The 26,046-nt window shown below is 56.6% G+C and overlaps 1 protein-coding gene across 3 annotated transcripts in view; it reads right to left on the reverse strand.

Annotated features, from left to right (window-relative positions):
• Nucleotides 1-26,046, reverse strand: part of MEGF8 (multiple EGF like domains 8) — a gene marked incomplete at its 3' end in the record, with an annotated part of 41,618 nt that overhangs the window by 13,954 nt on the left and 1,618 nt on the right. The window contains exons 2-30 of one of the 3 annotated variants that reach the window (XM_079906720.1): nucleotides 21,646-21,809; nucleotides 21,200-21,406; nucleotides 20,191-20,371; nucleotides 20,021-20,109; nucleotides 19,008-19,423; nucleotides 18,440-18,585; nucleotides 18,189-18,311; nucleotides 15,925-16,079; nucleotides 15,469-15,588; nucleotides 14,982-15,126; nucleotides 14,736-14,899; nucleotides 11,166-11,366; nucleotides 10,573-10,773; nucleotides 9,890-10,126; nucleotides 8,917-9,035; nucleotides 8,696-8,827; nucleotides 8,494-8,607; nucleotides 7,740-7,988; nucleotides 7,032-7,231; nucleotides 6,501-6,711; nucleotides 6,154-6,403; nucleotides 5,504-5,636; nucleotides 3,752-3,999; nucleotides 3,551-3,661; nucleotides 3,281-3,399; nucleotides 2,699-2,906; nucleotides 1,988-2,168; nucleotides 1,267-1,430; nucleotides 363-507 (exon numbers count right to left, since the gene is read on the reverse strand). In XM_079906720.1, the coding sequence (XP_079762846.1) occupies nucleotides 363-507; nucleotides 1,267-1,430; nucleotides 1,988-2,168; nucleotides 2,699-2,906; nucleotides 3,281-3,399; nucleotides 3,551-3,661; nucleotides 3,752-3,999; nucleotides 5,504-5,636; nucleotides 6,154-6,403; nucleotides 6,501-6,711; nucleotides 7,032-7,231; nucleotides 7,740-7,988; nucleotides 8,494-8,607; nucleotides 8,696-8,827; nucleotides 8,917-9,035; nucleotides 9,890-10,126; nucleotides 10,573-10,773; nucleotides 11,166-11,366; nucleotides 14,736-14,899; nucleotides 14,982-15,126; nucleotides 15,469-15,588; nucleotides 15,925-16,079; nucleotides 18,189-18,311; nucleotides 18,440-18,585; nucleotides 19,008-19,423; nucleotides 20,021-20,109; nucleotides 20,191-20,371; nucleotides 21,200-21,406; nucleotides 21,646-21,809 (5,133 nt within the window). The remainder of the gene's footprint in view (nucleotides 1-362; nucleotides 508-1,266; nucleotides 1,431-1,987; nucleotides 2,169-2,698; nucleotides 2,907-3,280; nucleotides 3,400-3,550; nucleotides 3,662-3,751; nucleotides 4,000-5,503; nucleotides 5,637-6,153; nucleotides 6,404-6,500; nucleotides 6,712-7,031; nucleotides 7,232-7,739; nucleotides 7,989-8,493; nucleotides 8,608-8,695; nucleotides 8,828-8,916; nucleotides 9,036-9,889; nucleotides 10,127-10,572; nucleotides 10,774-11,165; nucleotides 11,367-14,735; nucleotides 14,900-14,981; nucleotides 15,127-15,468; nucleotides 15,589-15,924; nucleotides 16,080-18,188; nucleotides 18,312-18,439; nucleotides 18,586-19,007; nucleotides 19,424-20,020; nucleotides 20,110-20,190; nucleotides 20,372-21,199; nucleotides 21,407-21,645; nucleotides 21,810-26,046) is intronic. The other 2 variants (XM_079906721.1, XM_079906722.1) reach the window with 2 other exon arrangements.

Below are 26,046 nucleotides of genomic sequence, written 5' to 3' on the forward strand. Positions count from 1 at the left end.
GACTGTCAAATGAAATAAAACGGCAAGATACAATCCCTTTCCAGCCTATGAACTGGAAGGAAGCACCCTCACATATGACAGTCGTTGCCTCTAGAGAATGGGATTATGGGGGATTTTTTCCTTCCTATTTTACAAATTATCTACAATGACCATCATTACTTCATAAACAGAATTAAAAATTTTTCTAAGACAGAAAAAGAAGGAGGGTGTCTCCGTGGGTGCTTAGATAATGTGGAGAGGACAGGAGCTTTGCCTGTGGGCCTGAAGGGACCCAAATGACCCCTCATGAGTGAGAGTCGCAGGACAGGGCCAGCGCTCCCCCTGGTTGTCCCGCGGCCTCCCAGGGAGAGTGGTGGACTTACGGATGAGGCCAGGCAGGAGCCAGGTGTTGCAGTTGACCTGGTAGAGCAGGACATCGCTGCTGAACTCGTCAGGGTCCGAGCGCCCCCCAAGGACCACCATGGTGTCTCCTAGCAAGGCTGAGGCGTGGAAAAGTCGGGGGCGGGGCTGATGGGGAGACACACGGCAGGACGGGCTGTCAGAGCCCACGGTCACCCGCTCTTCGTGCTCCCTCTCAGCCCACCCGCCACTCCAAACCTCCCCACGCCCCAGCCCCTACCAGCCCACCCAATCCTAACCTTCCTCAAATCTCACCTCCTTCCTCCGGGAAGCCTCCCTCATTCCTCAGAGCTGTCTCCACAGCCATCTCCTTTCCCTGAACTCCCAGAACCCCCAAACCCCATGCTGGTCCTCAGGAACCCAGCCTCAGATGCTTGAGATGAGCCCCACATTTCTTGGGTGACCTCGCCAGCTGGACCGGGGTGTATCCTGCTGGGGCTCTTACTTCCATCTCCCTTGTGGTCCAGCCCCAAGAAGGGCTTGGGAATATGTGTGTGGATGGCAAATGCAATTGTCTCTAAACAGCATACCCGGGGTTTCCTGCTCTCCCACTGTCTCCTTTGGCCTTGAAGGCAGAAGCACAAGGAGCCTCAGTGTCCCGTTTCACAGCTGGAGAGGCCAGGAAGGGGAGGGACCTGTCACGGCCACGCCCAGAGTGTGGCAGAGCTGGGACAGAACCCAGGCCTCTGACCTCCTGGTCTAGGATTCTTACCTCCAAGTCACAGAGAGAAGGAGGGGAGACTTGGGGTACCAGAAAGGAGGCAGAGTAGGAATCCAAGGTTGAGCCAGTCCCTGGGGCACTGGGAAAGGGGGGGCCCCCCTCCCTCCTACCCCCTACACTCATCTGTCTGGACCTTTTTTCCTGACCTTTGCCCCCTGAGAAGGGGCCAGCAGGCTCCAGGTGCGGTCAGGACAGTGCAGGGAGTAGAGCTCAGGGGATGGGGCCGCCAGCTCCACGTGGAAGCGGAAGCCCCCAAACACGTAGAGGGAGTCAGTGGCCTCGTGATACACAGCGGAATGACCATATAGACCTGGGGGTGAAGGATTAGTGAGCACAGAGGCTGGGGGAAGGGCTGGTGATCAGGAACACTCCCCGTCTTCCTGGGCTCCCCCTCTCATGACCACACCACCACCCTACCAGGCCCTGATGCCAGAGACCTGGAAGCCTTTCTCAACCCCTCCTTCTCCCTTCGGTTCTAAAGGACAACCATTAAAGAGACCCTGGGAAAGACAAGAGAGGGAGACAGGGTGACCAGAATGACCTTGCGGATGGTGATTAAAGAATGTAGAAGGAGAGAGAGAGAAAGGAAAATACCTGAGGGGCACTGATCTAGGACCTAGAAGAGGGAAACAGTGACCCACTGCTACTGGGCAGGAGGTAGGCAGCTTCTCATGAAGTCTGGGAAGGGTATAGAAACTGAACTTCTCAAAAGGCAGCATCCTGAGAATGTGGGCGGGTGATGGGGGTAGACAGGGAGACAACAGGTAGGGGGGGCAGTGACCACAGCCTACAGGAGTGGACAGAGAGGATGGCTGGGAGTCAAAAGCATAGTGCCCCCTCCCCGCCATGCCCTGTCCCCAGGCCCACCTGTGGGAGGTGTCCCGCTCTGGGCTCCGGACACCCAGGTGCCGGTTGCCAGCTGGTACTCAAGCAGCTGCTGGTTGAAGCCATTTTCAGGGGAGTAACCACCCACCAGGAGCAGAGACAGGCCTCGGCGGGCAGTAAGGGTGTGACCAGCAACTGCTGGCAGCTCCACGGTCTGCGGGGCCTTGGGGATGAAGGGTGGAGGTCATGGGGGTGGGGGGCAGAGGTCAGGGGTCATCTTGTGGGTAGAAGCAAGGCTCAGAGCTCCCCGAACTCCCCTTGAACCACTAAGGAGGTCGTGAGCTGCCTGGGGCGGGTCAGACCCCAGGCCTCCCCGCCAGCCGTGGTCCCGGCAGGTGAGCAGCAGACCTCTTGCTGTCTCTGCCTGCTCAGTGTCACTTCTTCAGGTAGGAGTAGCCTGGGGACCCTTTGCGAAGCCCTTGCTCCTCTGCTCTCTGGCTGCATGGGGCTGACTGTACCGGCTCCACAGCGGGCTGTGCCCCAGCCTGGAGACCAGAGCCTCATGTCCCCTTGGCTAGGGACTGACTCAGGAATGAAATGTGACCCACAATGGCCAATGAAATTCAGTTCTGGGGCTTGTGCTGAAGCCCTGGGAGGAATCCTCTTCCTCTGGGGGCAAAGCTGGCAGGAGCTGCTCTGGTCACCTTTGCTAGAGCCTGGTTGTGGGGACTAGGGGAGGGGAGAGATGCTCACCTTCTCCTGCCGCCACTGCAGGGTGGTGAGGTTGAGGACCCAGAAATCCCGGGCGACGCCCCCAGCCGTGAGCCCCCCCAACAGGTACATGGCGCCACGGCCAGCAGGCACATAGGCAGCTGCATGGAAGGAGCGGGGTGAGGGGCCTGGGCCCCCGTCCTCAGCTCCTGCCAACATCTGTGTCCACCGCCTTTCGCTCACTGAGTACCTGGGGCCAAGATGCAAAAAGGCAGCCTCACTATACAGTCACACCAGCATGCCCTTGGGTGACCCCCCTACACACTGGTATCCCAGCAACCCCTGGGATCACCCCCCCCACTTGGCAGGTATCCCAAAACCCCTAAGGTGACCCTCCTATAACAATCACCTTACCATCCCCTGGGGTAGCACCACCCAAATAAGTGTCCCAGTCCCTGAGGTCAGCCTCCTGCGACAAGTGTCCCAGCATCCTTTGGGGTATCCTTCACCTGTAGACGTTGTCCTGCACCCCCCCGAGGGGACTCTTATGTCAGAGACGTCTCAGTGTCCCCTGAGGTAACCTTTTCTCATTCAGGCATCCTACCTCCCCAGGGCAGTCCTCACCTGTACAGGTTTCCCAGCAGCCCCTGGGGCAGACCCAGGCCCCCAAACATCCACAAGGTGGCCTCAGGTCCCTCCACCATAGTGTGCCCCAGGCGGTGCAGGAAGCGGCTAGCTGTGTCCTGTGGGTGGGGTGCAGACGTGAGGGCTCAGGTAAGGGCATTACAGAGTGGCATGCTGGGCCTAGTGGGTAGTCTCGGGAGTGGAATGGGGAGAACGATCCAGGAGGCGGGCTGCATGGCACCTCCCCGCCAAGGGGCATCCACAACTCACGGCTGAGAGGCGGCTGTCCATGAGGGTCTCCCAGACCAGCTGCCCACCGTCCAGCTTTGTGGCACAGTCAGGTCCCCCGAAGCCCTCAGCACAGATGCACACGCCCAGGCTCTGGGGAACAGCAGAAGGAAGCTTGGGAGGAGCCCTGATTACCCCCACCCGGCTCCCTGTCCCGTCCAGCTTGCCCTCTTTCACCTGTACCTGGTTACAGGTCCCTGCCCCGTTGTGGGCATTACAGTTCTCAGGACACAGAGCCATGCGGCAGTGTGGGCCTGCCCAGCCCTGGGGACATCGGCAGAGTCCAGCATCTGCGGCCCCGTCCTGGGGCACACACTCCTGGGGGACAGGGCAACTCCCGGGGCCCCCTGACCCACAGCGGGCAGAGCCCACAGAGGCATTGAAGCCCCAGGACGAGGAGCCGTTGGCCTCCCAGTGCAGCACCAGCAGCCCTGTTGGAGAGAGTCCAGAGGCTTGTCACAAGACCTCAGTAAAGTGATATTTAAAAAGGGGGCGGTGGTGGGGCTTCCCCGGTGGCACAGTGGTTAAGGATCCACCTGCCAATGCAGGGAACACGGGTTCGAGCCCTGGTCCGGGAAGGTCCCACATGCCGCAGAGCAAACAAGCCCATGCGCCACAACTACTGAGCCTGCGCTCTAGAGCCCGCAGGCCACAACTACGGAGCCCGCGGGCCACAACTACCGAAGCCCACGCGCCTAGAGCCCAGGCTCCGCAACAAGAGAAGCCACCGCAGTGAGAAGCCTGTGCACCGCAACGAAGAATAGCCCCCGCTCGCCGCAACTAGGGAAAGCCTGCATGCAGCAACAAAGACCCAGCGCAGACAAAAATAAATAAAAATAAATAAATTTATTTAAAAAAAAAAGAGAGGGGTGGCCTGCAGGCCCTCTGACCTCATCACCTCCCTCTCTCCCGGCCCTCCCCGCTCCAGCACCACCAACCCGCTTCCTGTTCTCAGAGCCTGGGCATCTGCTATTCCTCCACCTGAACTAGTTGCCCCTTCCCCACACCGTGAAATCTCCCTGCTGCAAAGACTCCCTCCCCAACTCCCCAGACAAGCCAGGCTCCCCACTCCTTTCCATTTCCTCCTGTCCCTTACCAAAAGTGTCACTATTCTGCCTACAATTTGCTCCCTGCTGTTTGTCACTCCCCACCTCTGCTGTGAGCCCATGAAGGCAGTGCCTGTGTCCCTTGTTCACTGCCACATGCCCAGAATTTAGCTCAGGCCCAGCTTACTGCAGGTAGACATTTGCTGAGTGAAATGAAATCGAGGGCCCCGCAGCTCTAGTTGCTCACTGTGAAGGGTCTGGGCTCGTGTGCAATCGCCGTCAGGCCAACTACAACTCTGCCCTCTCTCTCACAGCCTTGGAGCCACTCTGATTTACAATATGAAGAGAAGCATCTCCAAACCTAGGCCCTTTAACTGCCATGGGTAACAAATTATTTCTAGTGCATCTCCATCAGCTAAGCACAGCTGACGTAATGGGGCCTGGGAATTCTTGGTTGTGGGGGCTATAGCCTATGCACTGCAGGATGCAGAGTAGCATCTCTGGCCTCCACCCACGAGATGCCAGTAGCAGCCCCGATCACGACAATCAGAATGTCTCCAGACACAGCCAAATGACCCAAGGGGCAAAGTCACTCCTGGCTGAGAACCAGCGGGCTGAGGAGATAGATGCTCAGGGGCCCTTGCACCAGCTACATTCTGTGTGTCCCAAAAACATGTCCCACGTGGCCCTTCTTTCCAGAGACACAACCCAGCCAGTACAATCCTCTCTATTCGCCTCTCAGCTGAAGAAACTGAGACCCAGAGGTGGCAAGGGACTGCCAGCAAGTCTCTGGCAGAGTCAGGCTGGGTTTTGAGCCCACCTCAGGTAGCAAGGTATAGGGACAAGGGACAGCCCAGGACAGAGGTCCCACTTCCCCCAGTCCCCATACCAGACAGGGCCTGCACAGTGAGAGGCCTGTCCCGCCGCTGGCCGCAGAAGGCAGCAATGAGGCTACGGTCCGACTGGACGACACCAGTGTCCAGGAAGCGTGGGAATCCATCAAAGGCCAGGACATAGCTCAGCTGGAGAGGTGTAGAGTAGGATCAGGGGATGATGAGGATGAGAAAGAGGAATGCTTGGGGTCTGGGAGGAGGTGCAGCTCAAGCAGAGAGGGCAATCTGAGACTGGGGAAAAGGCTGCTTGAACCACCTGGGCAGATTGTCAAACTGTGGCATGGAGGCCACCATTCCCACTCCTGTGTTCATAACAGACATGGTTAATCAATCAGGCACTCTTGCATGGAGGCTCTTTCTCAACACACAGATCCTGGCAGCCACCACCAATCGATCAGAGTTGGCACACAAGGTACCAATATTTACCATACCTGGACTGGGGAATGGGAAACTGGAGTCCAGGAAACAGGAGGCAATCTGGGAAATGGGAGGGTCTGTGGGCTTAGGAACAAATGGGTAGGAGTCTGAGGAACAGATCTGGGAGTTTGATGGATGAAAAAACACGGACGTGGGGGCCAGGGTTCGTCTGAAGATTCAGACTGGGTGGGGGAGACGTGGGCCTGTAATCAGTGCCCTTGGTGCTCACCGTGCAGGGGGTGCTGCTGTCGGGGGAGAAGGTGAGGGTAAGTGGGGGACAGAGGGTCCCAGGGGCACAGGGCTGTAGCACCTCGGTGGCTGAGACAACCCACACACAATAGGACAGGCCTGGCCCAGCTCTCGCTGCCCCACCACCTGGAGGCAGTAGCCCCCCAACCCGGCGTGAGCCCAGTGCCACGGAGGACACGTTGGTGAGGAGGGCACGACCCCCACACTCCCGGAAGCAGGAGCCACCAGCCCTGGGGAGATGGAGGAGAGCCAGTGTCAGACCAGTCCTGCCCTATCCCACCATGTCCCTAACCCCACCCTGCCCCGCCTGGGTGGCCCCTGGCTCACCGGGGGTCCCCATAGTAGCCAGGAGAGCAGAGCTGGCAGTGGGCGCCCTCAGTGTGGTCCTGGCAGAAGCAGAGCCCGCTGAGGTTGTCGCAGTGGCCTCGGCGTGGGTCCCCATGCCCGTTGCACTGGCAGGGCCGGCAGCCGCCTGAGCCTGTGGCGTTACCAAAGCTGCCCGGCCGGCACCGTTCGCAGTGTTCCCCCCACGTCCAGTCTGTGGAGGCCCCAGCAGCCAGGATGCAGAGTCAGCGGCAAGAGCGAGAAGGAGCCCGACCCTCCCCAACCCCACCTGGCTCAAAGGAGGGTAACTGGAACCCCGACTGGGGAGCAACTGCAAATCCCAAGAGGGAGTACTGAGGCCCGCCAGAGGGGTGGGTGGCACTGAAACCTGTCTGGGGTGAGGAGCAGGCAATGGGACAGAGGGACTCAGAGCTGGGGAGGGGACGCAGAACCCCACACAGACAAAAGAAAACAGAAGCCCCGAGGAGGCTCCCTTGAGGCAGCCCCGAGGAGCTCAGGATGAGGGCTGCTCACCCTGGCACTCATCGCAGAAGCCAGGCCCCCGCTTGTGGCAGTGGCTGTGGAAGTTGCAGCCACAGTCCCGGGAACAGCGGGGGGCGGGGGGTCCTGGGGCAGGCGTGGGAGGGGGCAGGTCCGATGTCCAGCCCAGGTCACACACGCAGGTGAAGTCTGGGGGGCCACTGCACACGCCATGGCCACAGTCCTCCAGGCACCTGAGGGGGCGTGGCAGGGGTGGGGGAAGGACTGGGTAGGCCTGGAGCCCCCAAGGCATCCCCCCCCATCCCACTCCACCCCATTATCTCCATGGCAACACCATCATAAGCTACTGCCTGTTCCACAGATCCTGGACTCCATGGGTGGCCGTGTCTCCAAGGCAACCCCATCACATGTAGTAACTCCTGTCTCTATAGTAACCAAATATCACCACTGGTGATCTGTTCCCTGTGAAAACCCCTTTCAACTTGATCCTCCTCCATTTCTACGGCAACGCTGAAGCCTGTGGCCTGCAGTCCACGGGCGACCTGTCTCCACAGTTAACTAGTGTTACGCTGAGGACCCTATCACTCTAATGAGGGCCTGCTCTGCAAGGTAAAAACCCAAGGCTCACTGGAGAGGCTGGCACCATGGGAGGCAGCCCAGCACTGTGATCACTTCCTCCCAACATCTCCGCATGCACCAGCCCTGGGGCGACATCTCCATGGAAACCCATGCCCTACTCACGTGCGGTTGCAGTATGTGATGCCATCACCCTGGTAGCCCCTCTGGCAGTGACACTCATAGCTGAGGGGTGTGTTCAGGCAGGTCGCCCGCAGGTGGCACCGCGCCAGGCCCAAGCGACACTCATCCACATCCGGACAGCGGGCATATGCCCAGCGGGCAGGGAGGGCCACAGACAGCCCCAGGCCCTCCCCGACCCACAGGGAGCAGTTACCCCCACCCAGAGGCCCGGAGAAGTCCCCCTGGAGGCAACTGGGGAGGGAGGCAAGGTTGAAGAAGGTGGTTGGGTCGGGGTGGGGGGGCGCGGGGGGATGATAAAGAAACAAGAGACAGAGACAGGAAAACAGTAACAGGGAGAGGGGAGATCAATCAGAGACAGAGAAAGAAATATGAATACGGAGAAAGACAGAAAGAGGGATGGAAGAGAGGCAGAGAAAAACCCAGAGAAGCCAGACAAAAAAGGATTTTAAAAGACAGGAGAGAGAGAGGGATACAGTGAAAGGGAGACAGAAGAGAAACAGAAACAGACAAGAAGAAAGAAAACAGAAGGAAAGATGAGAGAAAACAAGTCACAGAGACAGGGGAAGAGTTGGCAGGGAGAAAAGAGAGCGCGAAACAGAGAGAAGGAGAAGGGGGGGAGAAAAACAGAGATGATGGTAAGAAAAAGGCAAAGGGGCAGAGAAACAGAGGCCGTTAGAATTAGGGTGGGCGGAGAGCCTCCACCCGGCCCCGCCCCCAGGCCCCCGCCCCGCCTCACCGTCCCAGCGTGGGGTTGTCCTCATTGCCACACCAGCCACACTCGTGGCTCTGCAGACACTCGTGGCAGGTCAGGAAGCGGTCACAGCTCCGGCACCGCGGCTCTGAGTGCACGCTGCAGGGTGATGGGTGTGGGGCTGTCAGAGCCACCCCTACCCTGGTCTCCGCCCTCCCCTCCTGGAACCCTGCCACCCGGACCGCACCTGTCGTCCCAGCCTCGGCAGCCCCCGTGCGGGTACCGGGCCAGGTAGGCGGCGAACATGAAGCAGGTGTGGGTGGACTGGCACCAGGCACACTGGCTTGAGTTGGCCAGGCAGTCGTCACAGGTCAGGCGCCTGGGGGCGGGGAGCAGGGACAGGGTCACCCCACAGCCTGGCCCCCACACACCCTCACACACCCTCTCCCTGGGCCCAGCTGGGCTCACTGGCTGCAGAGTGGGGGACACTCTTGCAGGCTCTTCAGGGCACCCCGACCCCGGCCCCGCCGGCTGCACGCTGCGTCCCCCTTGCGGCTGGTGCTCTGATGCCACTCGCAGAAGGGGTCCTGGGAGGTTGGAGGAATAAGAGCCCAGCTTAGCCTTCTCCCTGGGGCTCCCAGCGCCAGTCTCCCAGCACCAGTTCAACAGGCAGCTGCCTCCCTTGCCTGCCAGGGCCCACAGACCCCTGTTCCAAGCCCAGCTCCTTCCTACAGCCACTGACATCCATGGGTTCTGCCTGACCAGCACCCACTCCCTTTTTGGGCAGTAGCACCACTGTATGTGGTCCAGGTGGCGCTGATTCAATCCCTGGGGTCCAGAGATGGGCAGCGGGACACTCTCCTTCCTCCCAGCCTCACTGATCGGTCCAGGTGCTGGCACAAGCCCCAATTAGAGCAAATGAAAGGCACTTCTGAGACTTCTGTTGAACTGACCGGTGAGTGAGGTGGGGACAGAAAGGTGCTCTCCTTCCCCTTGGGGCTCCAGTGGCTGGGTGGGGGGATAAAAGTCTGGAGCCCCTGAGGCTCCCTTGCCACTCCCAAGGAATGAACCTCCAGGGAAAACGAGAACATGGAGTGGAGGGAGGTGAACAGCTGACTACGCGGTTTGAACCTCTGGGGCGAGCAGGCCGAAAGACCTACTCCTGGACTCTGCTGTCTAAAGGGATAAATGCTCCTCTGGTGCAGAGGTGCTGAGCTGGGTTTTCTGATCCCTGCAGCATGCAGAGTCACGCCTGCCAGGAGCTGACTCTCCAGCCCCTCTCCACTGCTCACAAACGCCAAGGGCCCCGACTGTCTACCCCAACGCCGCCCACAGGGCCCCTCGGCTACCCGTGCCAGCTCTGGGGGGCCCACCCCCTCGCTCAGTCGCCTGCTTTGGCTGACTCCGTGCCGAGCCCTCCCCGCTGTGGCCTGGTGGGCACCTGGGTGCAGGCGTGGCAGTCTCGATGCTCCTCACAGAGTGGGCAGAGGGCAGGCACCAGCACCAGCAGGGAGCCGCCGGCCCCGCGGTCCCCGCAGTGGGCCCCACTCTGGCGCAGGTGGCAGGTCGCGCTGGCCAGGCACCAGCCGCAGCCCTGGTCTGCCAAGCAGCCCAGGCAGGAGGGGTAGGAGGCGCAGGCCGACGAGCGGTAGGGCTCCAGGAAGAAGAAGGAGATCTCCTGGGGGCGGGGGTCACATGAGGGTCGGGGCTCCACGCTCCACGTCAAGGTTTGGGATAGGGATTAGAGTTTGGAGCTAAAGACTTAAGCGTCTGGAGACAAGGTTGAGAACTCAGGCCCGTAGAAAGTCAGGATTTAGGACATCAGCAGACAAAAGGGGATCAGGGTTTGAGAAAATCCAGAGATGAGAGGTCAAAGTATGGAGGGCAGAGGTCAGGGTCAGCAAGATCAGGGCAGGAGGAGTCAGAGACGCGGGCAGGGGTCAGAATACGAGATCAGGTCAGACTCTGGGGGTCAGATGTTGGGGTCCAGGGGGGGTTCAAGGTGAGGCCCAGAGTTCAAGAGTCAAGGAGTAAGAGGTCAGGGTCAAGGGAATTAGTTTGTGGCCCAGGGCATCTGAGGCCAGGGGCTGGGGCAGGGTCAGAGCTGGGGACCTGGGTACTCACGCTGCCACCTGGCACGCCAGTCCGGTCCCACAGCAGGGTGAGCTCGCTGTGTCCAGGGCCCGCTGAGCCGTTGAGCTGGCCCCGGATCTCTACCGCGTACTTGTGGCCCCGGCCAGGCAGTGGGAAGAGGCGAGCGGACCCTGGACGTTGCAGGCGCCTCGTCTCCTTCTCCTGCTGAGCCACCCAGCGCCCTACCTCCTCCTGAAGTAGGGGTGAGGGGCAGACAGGGGCCTCAGAACTTTCCACCCACACTGACCCCTGAAACCCCCAAGAGCCCCAAACCCACCTAGCGCCCACCCCTCCTCTTCCCAGAAGGGCCTCAGTTTCTTAGACCCCCAAAACCTCCAAGCACCCCTAAACCTCCCAGCAACCCACGTCCTCCTCAGGGGAGTCTGACTTGGTAACTCAGACCTTCCCCTTTCTTCAAAATCCGCCCCCCACCCAGTTCTGTTCACAACTGAAAACCCCAGGGCCCTCCCATCACTAAGGATAGATCCCACGCCTCTGATTTCTCCCCATTCCTCCTCCCCACCACACATCCAAGCCCCCATATTTACCATAAACAGCCCCCTGCATGTCCCAGGCACCCTCACCATGTTTTCTGCGTCAGGGCCACGGGCCATCCGGGCCAGTACGTGCAGGCGCTGGGCCCGGGCCCACACGGCCACGTCCTCAGCCCCTGGCCCTCCAGGCCCTCCTGGCAGCAGTGGGTGGATGAAGCCACGGTAGACCACGGACACGTCGGTCTCTGAGCTAGGTGTCAGGGTGATGGTCGTACTGCGGACAATCAAGACCTGTGCCAGCCAAGGAGGGAGGCGTGCATGAGGACCTCTCTGCATCGCCCCATGGTCCTCACACCTCTCCAGCCACATCAGAGCTAGAAAAGACCAGGCAACCCAATCTCCTTCCCTAGTTTACTAAATGGGAGACTGAGGCCAGAAGCAGGGGGGATCGCTCGCCCACGGTTACTCTGGGAGAAGAGTTGGACTCCGACTCAGACAGCAGACAACAGGGTCCCAGCCCCTGCTCATCTCCACCTCTCATTAAACTCCAAGACCCTGGACCTTTCAGCATCTTCTTCCTCAACACCCCATCTTTCCACCTAAGCCCTTAAGAGTCCAGATCCCTTAACTAGGGGGCTTGGAGACCTTCCAGGTTAGTAAACACATTCATGTGCCAGGAGGGTGTCACACCCCAACTCCACAGGGACAGAAGCTCAGGCCCCTTCTGGACCTCATCCTATGTACCATGTTCTTTGTTATATAATGAACCAGTATATATGTTTAAAAAAAAAAAAAAGAGCCCAGATCCAAATCCAACGTTTGAAGCGACGCACATACTTCGTGATTTACTGCTAGCATGTGTTCTTGTAATTGTAAAAGAGTGGAGCAACCCAAGGGTTCATCATGGGAGACTGTTTAAATAAACTGTAACACTACGGCATCAGAATGTAAATGGAACACTATGAAGCTGTTTAAAAAAAAAAAAAAAAAGAGGGTGTTTCCTAAGTTCTGTTATGGGAAGCTTGCCGGGATACGTTAAGAAAAAAAAGGAGAATGAGAAAACACCACCACCACCAAAAAGACAAAAAAAAAAAGAAAAAAGAAAAAAAGGGAAGTGGTAGTACAGTGTAGATAATATATTACTTTTGGTGCAAGAAAGAAAAATAATTAAATGTCACATTTACTTGTATTTGAATAGGTAAACAGCGGAAGGATATGTAAGAAATCTAAATAGACCTTCTGGGGAGAGTTAGGGTGGTCTTGAGTTAGGGGGATGCTGAGGCCAGCTTCCCACACTGAGGGGTGAGGACTGGGTAGATGGAAGAGACTTTTCACTCAACAACTTTTTACACTGTTGTGCGGTTTTTTTTGTGTTGTTGTTTTTGTTTTTAACTATATAGGATTCATTTATTCTATTTTATTTTATTTTTTTTAGCCACACTGCACGGCATGTGGGATCTTAGCTCCCCGACCAGGGGTCGAACCCTTGTCCCCTGAATTGGAAGCTCAGAGTCTTAACCACTGGATGCCAGGGAAGTCCCCATTGTTATGGTTTTTGAACCATGTGACTATAATACCTATTTTTTAAATTAATAAGGAACCACTGTGGAAAAACACTTTGATGATTTCTCAATAAGTTAACCATAGGATTACCCCAGCAATTCCACTCATACTGAAAATAGGTTTTCATTGCAATATTTGCAAATATCAATTCATTATGTTGTACACTTAAAACTAATATAAGGTTGTTTGTCAATTATACCTCAATTTAAAAAAAAAAAAAAAAAGAGGGACTTCCCTGGTGGTCCAGTGGTTACGAATCCGTCTTGCAATGCAGGGGACACCAGTTCAATCCCTGGCTGGGGAACTAAGATCCCACATGCCTCAGGGCAACTAATCCCATGCGCCACAACTAGAGAGCCCTCATGCCACGTGCCGTGGGCTATAGAGCCCATGTGCTATGAAGCCTGTACACCACAACTAGAGAGAAGCCCGCACACCGCAACGAAGAGCCCCCGCGCCACTACGAAAGATTCCACGTGCCACAACTAAGACCCGACAGAGCCAATAAATAAATAAATAAATAAGTAAATAAATAAAATATTTTTTTAAAAAGGAAAAACTTGCCAACAGGTGTAAACAACCCAAATGTTATCAGCTGATGAATGGACATGGCATGGCCATACAATGGAATGTCATTCAGCCATAAAAAGGAACAAAGTTCTCGGACTTCCCTGGTGGTCCAGTAGCTAAGGCTCTGTGCTCCCAATGGAGGGAGCCCGGGTTCGACTCCTGGTCAGGGAACTAGATCCCACAGGTCGCAACTAAGAGTTTGCATGCTGCAACTAAAGATCCCTCATGCTGCAACTAAAGATCCCATGTGCCACAACTAAGACCTGACACAGCTAAATAAATAAATAAATAAAATGTTTTTAAAAAATGAACAAAGTTCTGACACATGCCACAACACAGATGAGCCTTGAAAATATTATGCTAAGTGAATGGAGTCACACACAAAAGCCCACGTATTATATGATTCCATTTATATGACCTATCCAGTGTTAACAAATCCAGATACAGAAAAAGAAAAAGGTTAGTGGTTGCCAGGGGCCAAGGGGAGAGGGGAATGGAGAGTGATTACTTAATGGATATGGGGTCTCCTTTTGGGGTTATAAAAATGTTCTGGGGGGGCACATTCCCTGTGGTCTGGTGAGTAAGACTCCATGGTCCCAGTGCAGGGGGCCCGGGTTCAATCCCTGGTCGGGGAACTAGATCCCACATGAATGCTGCAACTAACAGTTCACATTCCACAACTAAAAACAAAAAAACAGGGCTTCCCCGGTGGTGCAGTGGTTAAGAATCCGCCTGCCAATGCAGGGGACATGGGTTCAAGCCCTGGTTCGGGAAGGTCCCACATGCCACAGAGCAAATAAGCCCGTGCGCCACAACTACTGAGCCTGTGCTCTAGAGCTCGTGAGCCACAACTACTGAGCCTGCATGCCACAACTACTGAAGCCTGCGCGCCTAGAGCCCGTGCTCCACAACAACAGAAGCCGCCGCAGTGAGAAGCCTGAGCACCACAACAAAGAGTAGCCCTGCTCGCCGCAACTAGAGAAAGCCCACGTGCAGCAACAAAGACCCAACGCAGCCAAAAAACTTTTTAAAAATAAAAATAAAATAAATAAATGTAAAACAAACAAACAAAAAACATGCCTCAACGAAGATCCTGTGGGTCGCAATTAAGACCCGTAGCAGCTTAAGAAAAAAAAAAAAAAAGTTCTGGGGACTTCCCTGGTGGTCCAGTGGTTAGGGCTCCGCGCTTCCACCACAGGGGCGCGGGTTCCATCCCTGGTTGGGGAACTAGGATCCTGAATGCTGCACGGTGCAGCCAAAAAAAAAAAAAATGTTCTTGAACTAGAGAGTGGTGATAGTTGCACAGTATTGTGAAGGTGATAAATGAATGTCACTAATGGTAAGTTTTATGTTATGGGCATTTCACCACAGTTAAAACTTTTCTTAGGCCAATAAGGAAAATCAGACCCTTGCATGTAAAGACTTAAGGGGTAAACGCAAGAGTGATAAAGATCCATTTGAAAAATGAAAACTCTAAGACCAAGCCCTTCAGCACTCCACACTGGGCCCCATCCCCTGGCTCCCTACCTTGTCAGGCTGGGAGGCATTGGGCGGCTGTTGGAAGGTGAGCAGGTGCAGGCCAGGCAGGAAGCTCTGGGTGACACAGGCCTCCAGGGAGGTAACGAAGACAGGTACGGGCCCCCACCAGCCCACGGTGCCTGAGATCTGCTCCCCTCGGCAGCGGGCCTGCTCTGTGAGGACAGGAGGGTCGGGAGATGGGGGTTGGTGTGGGGTGCTATGCTGCCCCCTCCCAAAATGCCACTGGACACTCACCAGGCCGAGGGAGGCAGCTCTCGTTGTGTACGCACCAGCCCAGGGCGCCGGGCCCCCGGGGAGGAGCGGCGGTGCTGCTGAACGCCAGACAGGCCTGGCAGTCACCCAGGAGGCGGCCCAGGCCCAGGCAGCTGGCAGCCGGACACTGCAGAGAGGGGAAAGACAGGTGTCACTATCCACTGGGGCTTAAGGGACCTGGGAAAAGCTGTGGATTCAGGAGGCTTGGGGTGGAAAGGTCAGGGGACTGGAGAAGGGAATTGAAAGCTGGGTTGGAATGAGAAAGATCAAGAGGACAGGGGTGGGGGATCCAGGGACAGAGACATAAGTTCAAAAGGACCGGGAAGAGGGTCAAAGGTTCAAGGGTCAGTAGTCAGGAATGCCGATCTTAGGTGTGAAAACGAGTCTCCCAAGCGCAGGTCTGGGCAGAAGAAGACACGGAGGACCAGGTCTCCGTGCTAAGGGGCAGAGTACTAGGACAGTCACTCACGGCCCCCGAGGGAGTCCCAGGAGGTGGGGCAGCTTGGCAGGCTCCCTGACACCAACTGCATTCAGGGTCTCGGGAGCATACGCTGTGGTCCGTGTACATGGAGCAATAGTCCAGGTGGTACTGTAGAGAGATGGGCAGGGAGGAGGGGGCGCCTCACACCTGGGGCCTGCTCCCACGTCCTCGCTCACTTTGATGAGCCCAGGGAACCCCAACTGCTCAGAACCTTGAGGACCCCTGTCCACTTCTCCCCCAGCCCCAGGGACCACTGCCCCTCTGCCCTCAGCTCCAGGGACCACCATTCCTCCTCCCTTGGACCTGGGGACTGACCTCCCTCCTCTCACGGCCCTAGGGACCTCCCCTCCTTCTCCCAGGGACGCCCCCCAACTTCCTCCCTTAACCATGGGAAACATGCTACCTCCTCCCCAGCCACCCTCTCCCTATCACCCCAGTGCTCACATCTGGAGCAGGCGCCTGGAACACAAAGGGAGGCACCTTGTAGGCCATCAAGTCCCCACGGGGCCGGCCACTGTACCCCCCTGCCACCAACAGGACGCTGCCACCAAGCACAGCCGCCACATGTGAGTACCGACCACTGGGAGGTGCTGCTCGGCCTAGGAGAATACAGATGCCCCGAGGACATGTGACCCCCCATCCCCCCTTCGTGGCTCCCACCTTGAGGACCACCCCTGACTCTCCTACGCCTCAACCCCACTTGCCCAAGGAAACCCTCCCCGCCTGCCTGGCCCTGCTCTAGTCCTAGCTCTCTCACTTCCTGGAGTTCCCACACTGCTGCCCAAGTCACCTTCCAGACAGAGCATGACCTTTGGGGTCAAATCCTGGATCTACCAACCATTTCCTTGCTTTCAAATAACGGATCAACTACTGACTAGCTGTGTGGCCTTGGGCAGGAGACCTGACTTCTCTGAATCTTGGTTTCCTCCTCCGTGCATGGAACCTTGCCCTCGGGGAGCGGTGAGGCAGGCCGCCCGGCTGTCACCTGTTGTTGTCTGTCTGACACCAGCCTCCCTGCTGGTGACAGCCTCTGACTGTCCTCTGGAAAACCACCCCTCCCACCCCCAGTCCACAAGGCTCAAGTCGAGCTGTCCCTGCCTCTAGCAGCAGCAGGGCTTGAGCCCAGGCCTATCAGAGTCAGTGGCTAGTTCAGGGAGGGGACCCAATTGCTACAAGTCTTGGGAAAAAGGTACTGTCTTCCCTCTGGGCATTTTAAAGGGGTAGGATATAATCCCAGAGCTGCTGGTGACCATCTACAAAAGGCAAACCTGCTACAGACTGAAGGAAATCCAGCTGAGAACTGGGGAGAGAAATGGCTCGTGCCATTATGTGAGCACCTGGATCCAGGCCAGCCTGCAGCCAGTTTTCACTCAAGTGAGTCAAGAAATTCTTCCTTTTGCTTAAGCTGGTCGGGTGGGGTTTCTGTCACTTACAACCAAGAGTCCTGACTGACGGGTAAGCGGTCAGTGATTGGTGACTCCCTCACACTTTTACTGACCCGTATGCTCTGGAAGTGTATGGGACTTGGCCCAGGGCATCAAAATCTACAAAGAAGGAGGCGGCCTCCAGAAACCTCACACTCTGGCCTACCCAGTGAAGGGGTCTGAAGGAGGGACAGGAGCAGCAGTGGAGCCCTGGATTGGAGGCCTCCAATGCTAGGCTGAGGCTTTATTCCTTTTTTTTTTTTTTAATATTTATTTATTTATTTATTTGGTTGTGCTGGGTCTCAGCTGCAGCAGGCTCCTTAGTTGCGGCTCACCGGTTCCTTAGTTGCAGCTCGCCGGCTCCTTAGCTATGGCATGCAAACTCCTAGTTGCAGCATGCATGTGGGACCTAGTTCTCTGACCAGGGATCGAACCCGGGCCCCCTGCATTGGGAGCGTGGAGTCTTAACCACTGGGCCACCAGGGAAGCCCCATTCCTGATGGTCAAACAGGATTCCTTGGGGACCCTTCCTCTTGCCCACCCCTTAAATGTTACTGTCCCTTCTTTTATGTTTGTCCTTTGTCCTCACTCTTCTGTTCAGAAGGGTGGGGAGAACAGATGGGCCTCTGGGAAGTCCACAGTCCCATGAAAGGATATGCCCAGTTTGTGCACACAAGTGTCTTTCTGAGGAGAGGGCCTGTGACTTTCTTCCCATTCACAAAGCAGTCTCTGATCTAATGAGCTTGAAAGGCTTCTCCACACTCCCTCCAGGTGAGCCCTCTGGCCTTGCGCTATTGGGACAATGTGTTGGGCCCTTCACTGGACTGTCTTCTTTCTTCACTTCATTTTACTCAATTTATTCTCACAACAGCCCAGTGGTTTAAGTGTTATTACATTTTACAGAGGGGAAGTTGAGGTACAGAGAGATTAAATGATGGTTTTTGTACAAAAGGTTGTTTAGGAATGGCCATCCTGGTTCTGCCACTTGCCCACTGTGTGACCTTGAAAAAGTTGCTTCTTCGTAGGCAGTCCCCTGGGACAGCTGATAATTGGCAAAACCTGGATTGGAACCTAGATCTGATGCTTCTGAAAATGTCTCCCATCTCCATAGCAACAATGCCCTGGTCCTATCTCTAGTGCAGGTGTGCCTCCTGAGGCCAGCTCCGATAGGATATTGGGCTCACCCCAACAAGGACCGGGGTGGCTCCTTCCCAAAGCCCAGGATCACTGTGGGAGCAAGCGTGACGCTCAGGAGCCCCTCATGGAAACAGAGGGGCCACTCACCCTCAGGAGTTCCTGGAGGGGCAAGCTCGGCCCCCGACACCCACTGATGGCAGCCAAGGTGGTAGAAGAAGATGCCATCTTCATAGCACTTTTCCTCCTGGTAATGGGTGTGCACGTTGCCCCCTGGGAAAGGAGCAAAGGGGCACAGCTGGCAAGCCTGGGGGAGGTGAGGACACCCCTGCAGGGAGCCTCAGCTCAGCCTTGGGCCCCTGGCAGGCAGGCACGTAGGTGGGATCGGGGCGCCTCCTCACCGTAGACCACCATGTAGTTGCCCAGGACACTGGCCGTGTGAAAGGCCCGCTCCCGTGGGCCCTGAAGCCCATCCCGGCCCTTCAGGCTGGTCCACACGCGCCGATCCACGTGGAAGAGCTCGGTGGAGTTCACCCGCACAGAGAACCTGTAGGGGAGGGGAAGAGGAGGAGCTTGAGGCTCCTCTGGGCCCACAGTTGAGACTGGCTTTACTGGATTTATATCCCCTCAGAACTAGAAGCTCCTTGTGGGCAGGACCCAGGTTTGATTGATCTCTGGGTTCCCTGCATAATCTAGCCAGGGCTAGACACCAAGCAGGGGTTGGTTAAATGACTGCATGAGTGGGAGTGCGTAGGGAAGCAAGTGACCAAGAGATTGAATGACAGACTAGAGAATGCGTGAGTCGGGGAGTAAATGAGTGAATAAACAAATGAGTGAATGAATGACAGACGGGGTGACTGAATGACTGCAGGGGTCTATCAGTGGGCAAAGACCGTTAAAGCATAAAGGCCCAGGGTGTTAGGCCAGGCCTGGCCCTGCAAGGCATGGGGTGTGGGGCAGGTGACTCACCGGGCAGTGGAGGGCCGGTGTCCACCGTGAACCAGCAGGGCACGCGACGGGGCATGGAACACCATGGAATGGCCAGTGGCGGCAGGGGGCCGCCCACCTGCCGGAATCACCTGCTCCCAATAGCCCCCACTGGTGCTGTCGAGGCGGAAACGGAAGAGGCCAGAGGAGAAGAGGTCGTGCTGGGTGCGGCCACCAGACACATAGAGCCAGATGCTGTCCACTAGGGCTGCTGCGTGACCTGCCAGGCCTGGCGGCCCTGAGGAACTGGAAGCAGCTGGTGCCAGAAGCTCCCAGTGGCCACCACCCAGCGGGCTAAAGGCCCAAACGTCACTGGTGAGGGAGCCGTCAGCCAACTCACCACCCATCAGCACGAGGGAGCCGGCCCAAGCCACAGCCACGTGGGAGTGACGGGCAGCCTGTGAGGAAGAGACCAGGAGACGGAGATGGAGAGGGAAACAGATGGTGACACAGAGAAAGAGAAAGACAAAGAGAGATGCAGAGACAGGGCAAGAAGGAGAGACAGAGATACAGAGAAAGAGAAAGTGAGAGAGGGACAGAGATAAAGACAGAGACATGCAAAGAGAGAAAAGAAGAGAGACGGACCCAGAAAGACAGACACATGCAAATAAAAAGAGAGGTGTGACAGAGAAACACAATAAGAGAAGGCGGAGTCAGGGAGAAATGACAGAGACCAGTAGAGAGTAAGAGGTATAACCCAGAGAGAAGGAGACACAGAGACCGAGAGAGACCAGACGACCAAGAGTCAGAAACAAAAACCGAAAGATGGACCAAGAGAGACAGGAGACACACAGAAAGGTAAGATGCAGAAAGGCAGATAAACGAAGAAGAAAGAAAATCAAAGACAGAACAGCAGAAGCGGGAGGTGTAGGTGGTCATGTAACACACTGCGGGAGTTAGGGGTGTGCAGGATGATGGGGTCGCTCTGGGGTGCCCTGGCTGGGTCTGACAGAGTGGACAGGCACCTCCAGGCAGGGCAGAGGTGGGGTCCATACCGGGGCAGGACTCAGGTCCCAGCGCTCCCAGGTGTTGGCAGAGAAGTTGTACAGGACGAGGTCACCCAGGGCCCTGTTGAGGTCCTGGCCTGTGGAGAGGTGGACAGTCTCAGGCCCTGGCCACAGGCTGCCAGGCCTCTAGACCCCAGACTCATATCCCATCTGCTTACCTCCGAAAACAGCCAGCAGCCCCGGTGGGGACAGGAAGGCACCAGCCGCCCCGATACGGGCGGAGAAGGCAGGGTCCCCGGCACTCACGTTGTGCCACCAGCCAGCCCCCTGGTTCTCCCAAAGGTGCAGGTCACAGGCGCGTCCCAGGAAACCAGGCTCACAGAGGCATGGTCCCAGGGGCTGGGGGGAAGGGGGCACAAAGGCAGGGACAGAGAGAGAGAGAAAGAAACAGACAGGGAGCAGAGAGAGAGCCAGAGTGAGACAGATGGAGCAAAACGGAGGAGAGAGATGGACAGGAAAGGAGAGGATGGAAAAATAAAGACAGAGAGGCAAAGAAAGAGACAGGAAGGAGACAGGCCAACAGACAGAGGAAGAGATGGACACAGAGACACAATCAGAGGGAGGCAGAGAAGAGGAGAAACGAAGGCAGACCAACAGAAAAGAAAAAGACCCAGAAAGGAAAATGAGGACAAGACAGAAAGACAGGTTGGAGAAAAAAAACTGATGAAGTCAATGTCGGCCTGGGCTGGAAGAGCTCAGATCCGGGGAGGTCAAGGCAGGGAGGGCTCAAGGCATGACCCAGGCCCAAAGCTGGATATGCATGGTTTAGGCCCAAGGTCAGTGGTCAAAAGTCAGAAGTCATGGCTGGGGGCCCAAGGCCAGACAGAGCAGCTGGGTGTGAGGGTGGAGTCAGGCCTGGCACGAGGAAGGCATGCAGCTTCACAGGTGAGAAGTGGGCTACAGGTGAGGTTGGGAGTGAGCTCAGGCAGAGGAGGGGCCCCCAGTGAAGGTGGAGTGGAAGTGGAGTAACAGGTTGGGGGAGTGGGATCTGGAAGGAGAGAGAGAACTGTAGGAGGGAGCAGGGTCCCTGGCAGGGTCAGCATCATGGGAGAGGATGGGATGGCAGGGGTTGTTTCAGGCAGGGGCAGAGTCAGGTCTAGGACATGCGAGTGGTGGCTGTGACCACAGGGCAGGGCCCCAGGGGAACACAGCTGGGGCCAGGCTCACCGAGGCGCAGGTGCCGTGGCTGCCACAGTAGGCTGGGCACTCCTGCAGGCCGCAGTCAGGGCCCCCCCAGCCCGGCTCACAGACACACACCCCTGGGGGCTGGCACTGCCCATGGCTGTAGCAGCCCCCCGGGCACAGGGAGAAGCGGAATGAGGCATTGAAGCCCAGCAGGTTGTAGTTGGCATCGCTGAAGAGGTGCAGCAGCATCTGCAGGCACAGGTGGGTGGGGCTCTGGGGCTGGACTGGGAGAGGGTCCACTCCTGCCCCCACCCCACCCTGGGGTCCCCATCTCCTTTCTTTGTCTCTCTCCACCTCTCTCTGTCCCTCTATCCTTCTGACTGATGTCAAGTCCCCCCGCCCTTTGTTCCCCTCTGTGTATCTACCCCCCGTCCTGCACACTCCACTCAGATCCTCCAGCCACAGCCCCGCAGCCAGGCCCCACCAACCTTGCCTGAGGAAGCCTCAATGGGCGGAGGCCGGGTGCTCCCACTCAGACTGGCAAGCAGGGGCCCGCGGGGGGAGTCACCATCATACACGAACAGGTAGTCATACGTGCATTCCGTGTCCAGGAAAAGGAAGTCCAGCAGGATCCGGTACTGGGAGCTCGGGGCTGAGCAGTGAGAACAGGTGGGCCAGGCTCAGGTGCGGACCCTCTCCCCATGCCTCCACGCAGCCCCCCCCACAAACACCAAGCCCTGCTCCTCGTAACGCTGGGATGGGGGCCCAAAGATGAGTCAGACCTGGGCCTTGCCTTCAAGGGGCTCCCAGGCTCCCAGCCCAGGGAGGTCAGAGCTGCGACAGCAAGAGGGACAGAAGCTCAAAGAAGAAATTACAGTGTCATCCCTGGAAAGGACCCCTGAGATCAGGCTGAACACCGCCTACTATTCAGATGGGGAAACTGAAGTGCAGAGAGAGGAACCCCATCCCAGTGGTCACACAGAACTTCCCATTTATTCTTGAGCCTCAGACATGCCCAAGCCTGAGGGTCAGTCCAGGCGTGAGCAGAGAGGCATACTCCCAGATGGAAAAGGGCCTCTGTGAGGGGCCTCTGTTCCAGGCTCAACAGAGCTCTAGGGGAAGAGGTCCCTTTCTTCCCCCTGGCCAAAGACTGAAACTTGGAGCACCACAGCTCCTCTCTGCCCCCACCCAGGGTCTCTTCTCTCTGTTTATTGTATTGAATAGTAAGTAGCTAAGGCCACAGACTCTGGAGCCAGACTGCCTGGGCTCCAATCTTGGCTCTGCCACTTACTAGCCACTAGCTGTCAAGTCAGCTAACCTCTCTGGATCTGTTTCTTCATCCGTAAAATAGGGATATAATCACTATGGTCGATTCATACTTCTTGGCCCCTAATCCCATCAGGAGATGATGGCTGACTCCCAGCCCCTTGTATCTGGAAGAGCCTCAGAGACTAGCTTGGCCAATACAAACCAGAAGTGATGCTCTGGGACTTCCGAGGCTAGATCAGAGGAAGCCTGCAATTTTTACCTGGGCCTCGTAGAATACTCCTCAGAACCCAGCTGTCATGCTATGAAAAGTCACATGGAGGGGCCATGCGTAGGCGTCCCAGCTGTCATCCCCAGCTGAGCTTCCAGCTGACAGCCGGCATCAACCGTCTCCCTGTGAGGGAGCCTTCTTGGACGCCCGGCCCAGGTGAGTGTTCAGATGACTGCAGTCCCCACTGGTCTGACTGCGACCGCATGGGAGGCCGTAATGGATAATGCACCTGAAGTGCTTACGGTAGGCCTAGCACTTCATAACACTACTACTCCTAGCACTGTCGCTCTTCCTGCTCTCTGCCAGGTCCTGGTTGCAGAAGGTTCTCTCATCCCACATCTCCCACTAGGGGCTCAGGGAAGGCTTGTGGGCTAGGGAGACTAGGAGACCTGGGTTCCAGCTCTGCTCCTGACCCTAGGCCAGCCCCTCTACCCATGCTCCTCAGTACACCCATCTGCATACCGGAGATGCTCGTCCACTATTCACGAGCTGTGGGATCTTGCGCCAGTTCCATGGGCTCTCTGGGCCTCAGTTTCCTTGATGTAAAATGGGGATAATTCTCCTCAGCCGTCAAGGCTGGTGTGAAGATCCCAGATGGTGACTCTAACATGCCAGCCCAGGCCTTGTCCTCCCTCACCAGGACCACTGATCCAGCCTCTTTCGTGGCCTGTGCTGACATGGGTCCCTGAGGGATCTCCCCAGCTCGACATCTGGCCCTTACCCTCCCCTGCTCAAAAGCCCTCCATGGCTCCCTACCATCTCCAGGAGAAAGTCCAGCTCCCTAACCTGGCGTTTGGAGTCTCAACTTGTCTCACATCACCCCACGGCTTACAGCTCTATCAGGAGCTGGGCCTGTGCAGAAGTTCCTCTCTCTGTCTAGAGCACATTCTCCCTTCCTGCCAGCAAACTTCCCCACCTTCTCCAAGAAGCCTTCCCTGATGCCCCCGGGCTGGGTTAGGTGCCCCTCTAGGTTCTCACTTTCCAATACGACCTTCATTCCTCTGGGCCAGGACCACCTGTGTCCAGGTGTGTCTCCCCTGCAGCCTAGGAGGCCCACAGGACAGGGCCTGGGCCTACTCATCTTGGGGATCCCTCCCTGACATTGCCCAGCACGGGGCCTGGTATTGAGCAAGGGCTCAGGAAATACTGGATGAAGGAAGGAAGAGATGCACAAGACAGAATACTGAAGTTGGCAGCTCTCCCTCAGGCTCTGGCCAGAGCCCCCAAGAACATCACACATAGACCCCGAGCTGTGGTCTGGAGAACGCAGAACAATTCAGCCAGGCCAGGCAACCAGACCTCCCCGACTCTTACCAGCCTCAACCAAACTATAAAGCTCTGTTCCTAGAATCACAACAAGCACATCTTTGCCAAGTGCCCACCAGGGGCCGGCTCACCATCTGCCTTCCCCAAGTTCCACCTTAAGTTCAAGTCCTCCTGTTTCTGCCCAACATGGGCCTAACCCCCAAGCCATCCTGGACAGAGATCTGATCCTAAATGCCCCTGCTTTTCAAAGACAGCTGGCTCTTATTCACGAGGATGTTATGAGGACTGGGCACAATGAAGTGCAAACACGGTACAGAAGTAAGTGGGTCAGTTGCTTATTTTTTAATAGATGGGGGAGCATGTTGGTTCTTAGAGGTGATGGACATTGGGAAGGATGGGAGCTCAAGGGGCGTCCAGTAGTCTCCTGGACTCCTTCTTTCCCCAACATCCAACCAATCGGTCCCCCAAGTCTCACTGGTGAAACTTCACAAATCTCTCAGTGTTCTCCGTGCCTCTCTACCCGCTTAGCTGCTGCCCCAGTTCAGAACTCATCCTCTCCCACAAGACTAGCACACCAAGTCTCCAGTCTACCCCCCACCCAGCCTGAGAGCAACGCCCCACTCCTGCTCAAAATCCCCCTTTGGCTCCCCATCAATCCCAAGAGAAAAGTCAAGATGCTCGGCACGACATTCAAGGCCCTTCTTCCCCTCCTTCTGATGCCCTCCGCTCCTCCCAGCCAACAAGTTTAGCCAGACCAGACAAGCCTAGACATGGCTCGGAGACCCACCAGCCCCTCTTTTGTCTTCCTAGAGGCTGTTCCCTTTTCTCACCCGGTAAACTCCTATGCATGTTTCAGAACACTGCTCTGGTGGCTCCTCCTCTGTGACCCCCAGCAGAGTCTTCTCACTCCCCTAGGCCCGACTACCCAACGCTGCACCTCCTTCCGTCTCAGCCCTGAGCACACCGGGGGCAGAATGTCTGTGTCTATCCCCAACCAGGCTGGAGCTCTTAAAGGCCAGAGAATGATTTATACCTTTAACACATATACACACTTCCCATCCTCTTCTCACCCCCTAGACAGGAATGGCCCCCAAGATGGGGACAAACACACTCATCCCCAAAAAACATGCTTCATCCATACCCCACACAACAGCCACAGAGATCTTCTAAAACGTAAATTAAATCATGTCTTTCCCCTGCTCAAAACCTTCCATAGATGCCCAGTGTCCCCAGACAAAGACCAATCTCCAAAGGCTGCAAAAGGAGGCCCTGCACGATTCAGACCCTGTCACACCTCTGGTCTTTGCCCAGGACCTCCTCTGGGGGACTCCCACCTCTCCCTGGAGGCCAGCTCCTCATCCACTGCCATGGGAGCCTTCCTGGACTTCTCCAGCCACTGCCTTGGATTTCTCTTCCACCTCCCTATTGCCCTCAGGACACAGCTCAAAAACCACAAGGTCAGGGCTTCCCTGGTGACTCAGTGGTTGAGAGTCCGCCTGCCGATGCAGGAGACACGGGTTCGTGCCCCGGTCCAGGAATATCCCACATGCCACGGAGCGGCTGGGCCCGTGAGCCATGGCCGCTGAGCCTGCGCGTCCGGAGCCTGTGCTCTGCAACGGGAGAGGCCACAACAGTGAGAGGCCCACGTACCAAGAAAAGAGAAAAAAAAAAATCACAAGGTCCTATACCACCTGCTTCCTCCCAACCCTCCAGCCTCTGGCTCATTGTTTGTCTTCTTGGATTCTGTGTCCTAGCATACGGATTTCTAGTTCCTCAAAAGCATCATATCCTCCTGTTTCCAGGCCTTTGCACAGGCTATTCTCCTTACCTGGAATGCCCTTTTGCTCTCTCCTGCACATGCCTCTGGTCTCAGGTATAGCCCAGGCTAAGTCAGATATCTGTCATCTCTGGGATTCCCACTCCTTGGGGGTGGGTTTGTTTCCCCCACTAGACTGGGATCCCAGGAGGGTAGAGATGGGGCCTTTGCACAGGCTGTTCCCGCTTCCTGGAATGACTTTCTCCTCCTCCTGGCTGATTCCTATTGGTCCTTTAGGTCTCAGCTCAGACATCTCCTCCAGGAAGCCTT

Source organism: Stenella coeruleoalba (assembly GCF_951394435.1).
Source record: "Stenella coeruleoalba genome assembly, chromosome: 20".
Taxonomy (NCBI): domain Eukaryota; kingdom Metazoa; phylum Chordata; class Mammalia; order Artiodactyla; family Delphinidae; genus Stenella; species Stenella coeruleoalba.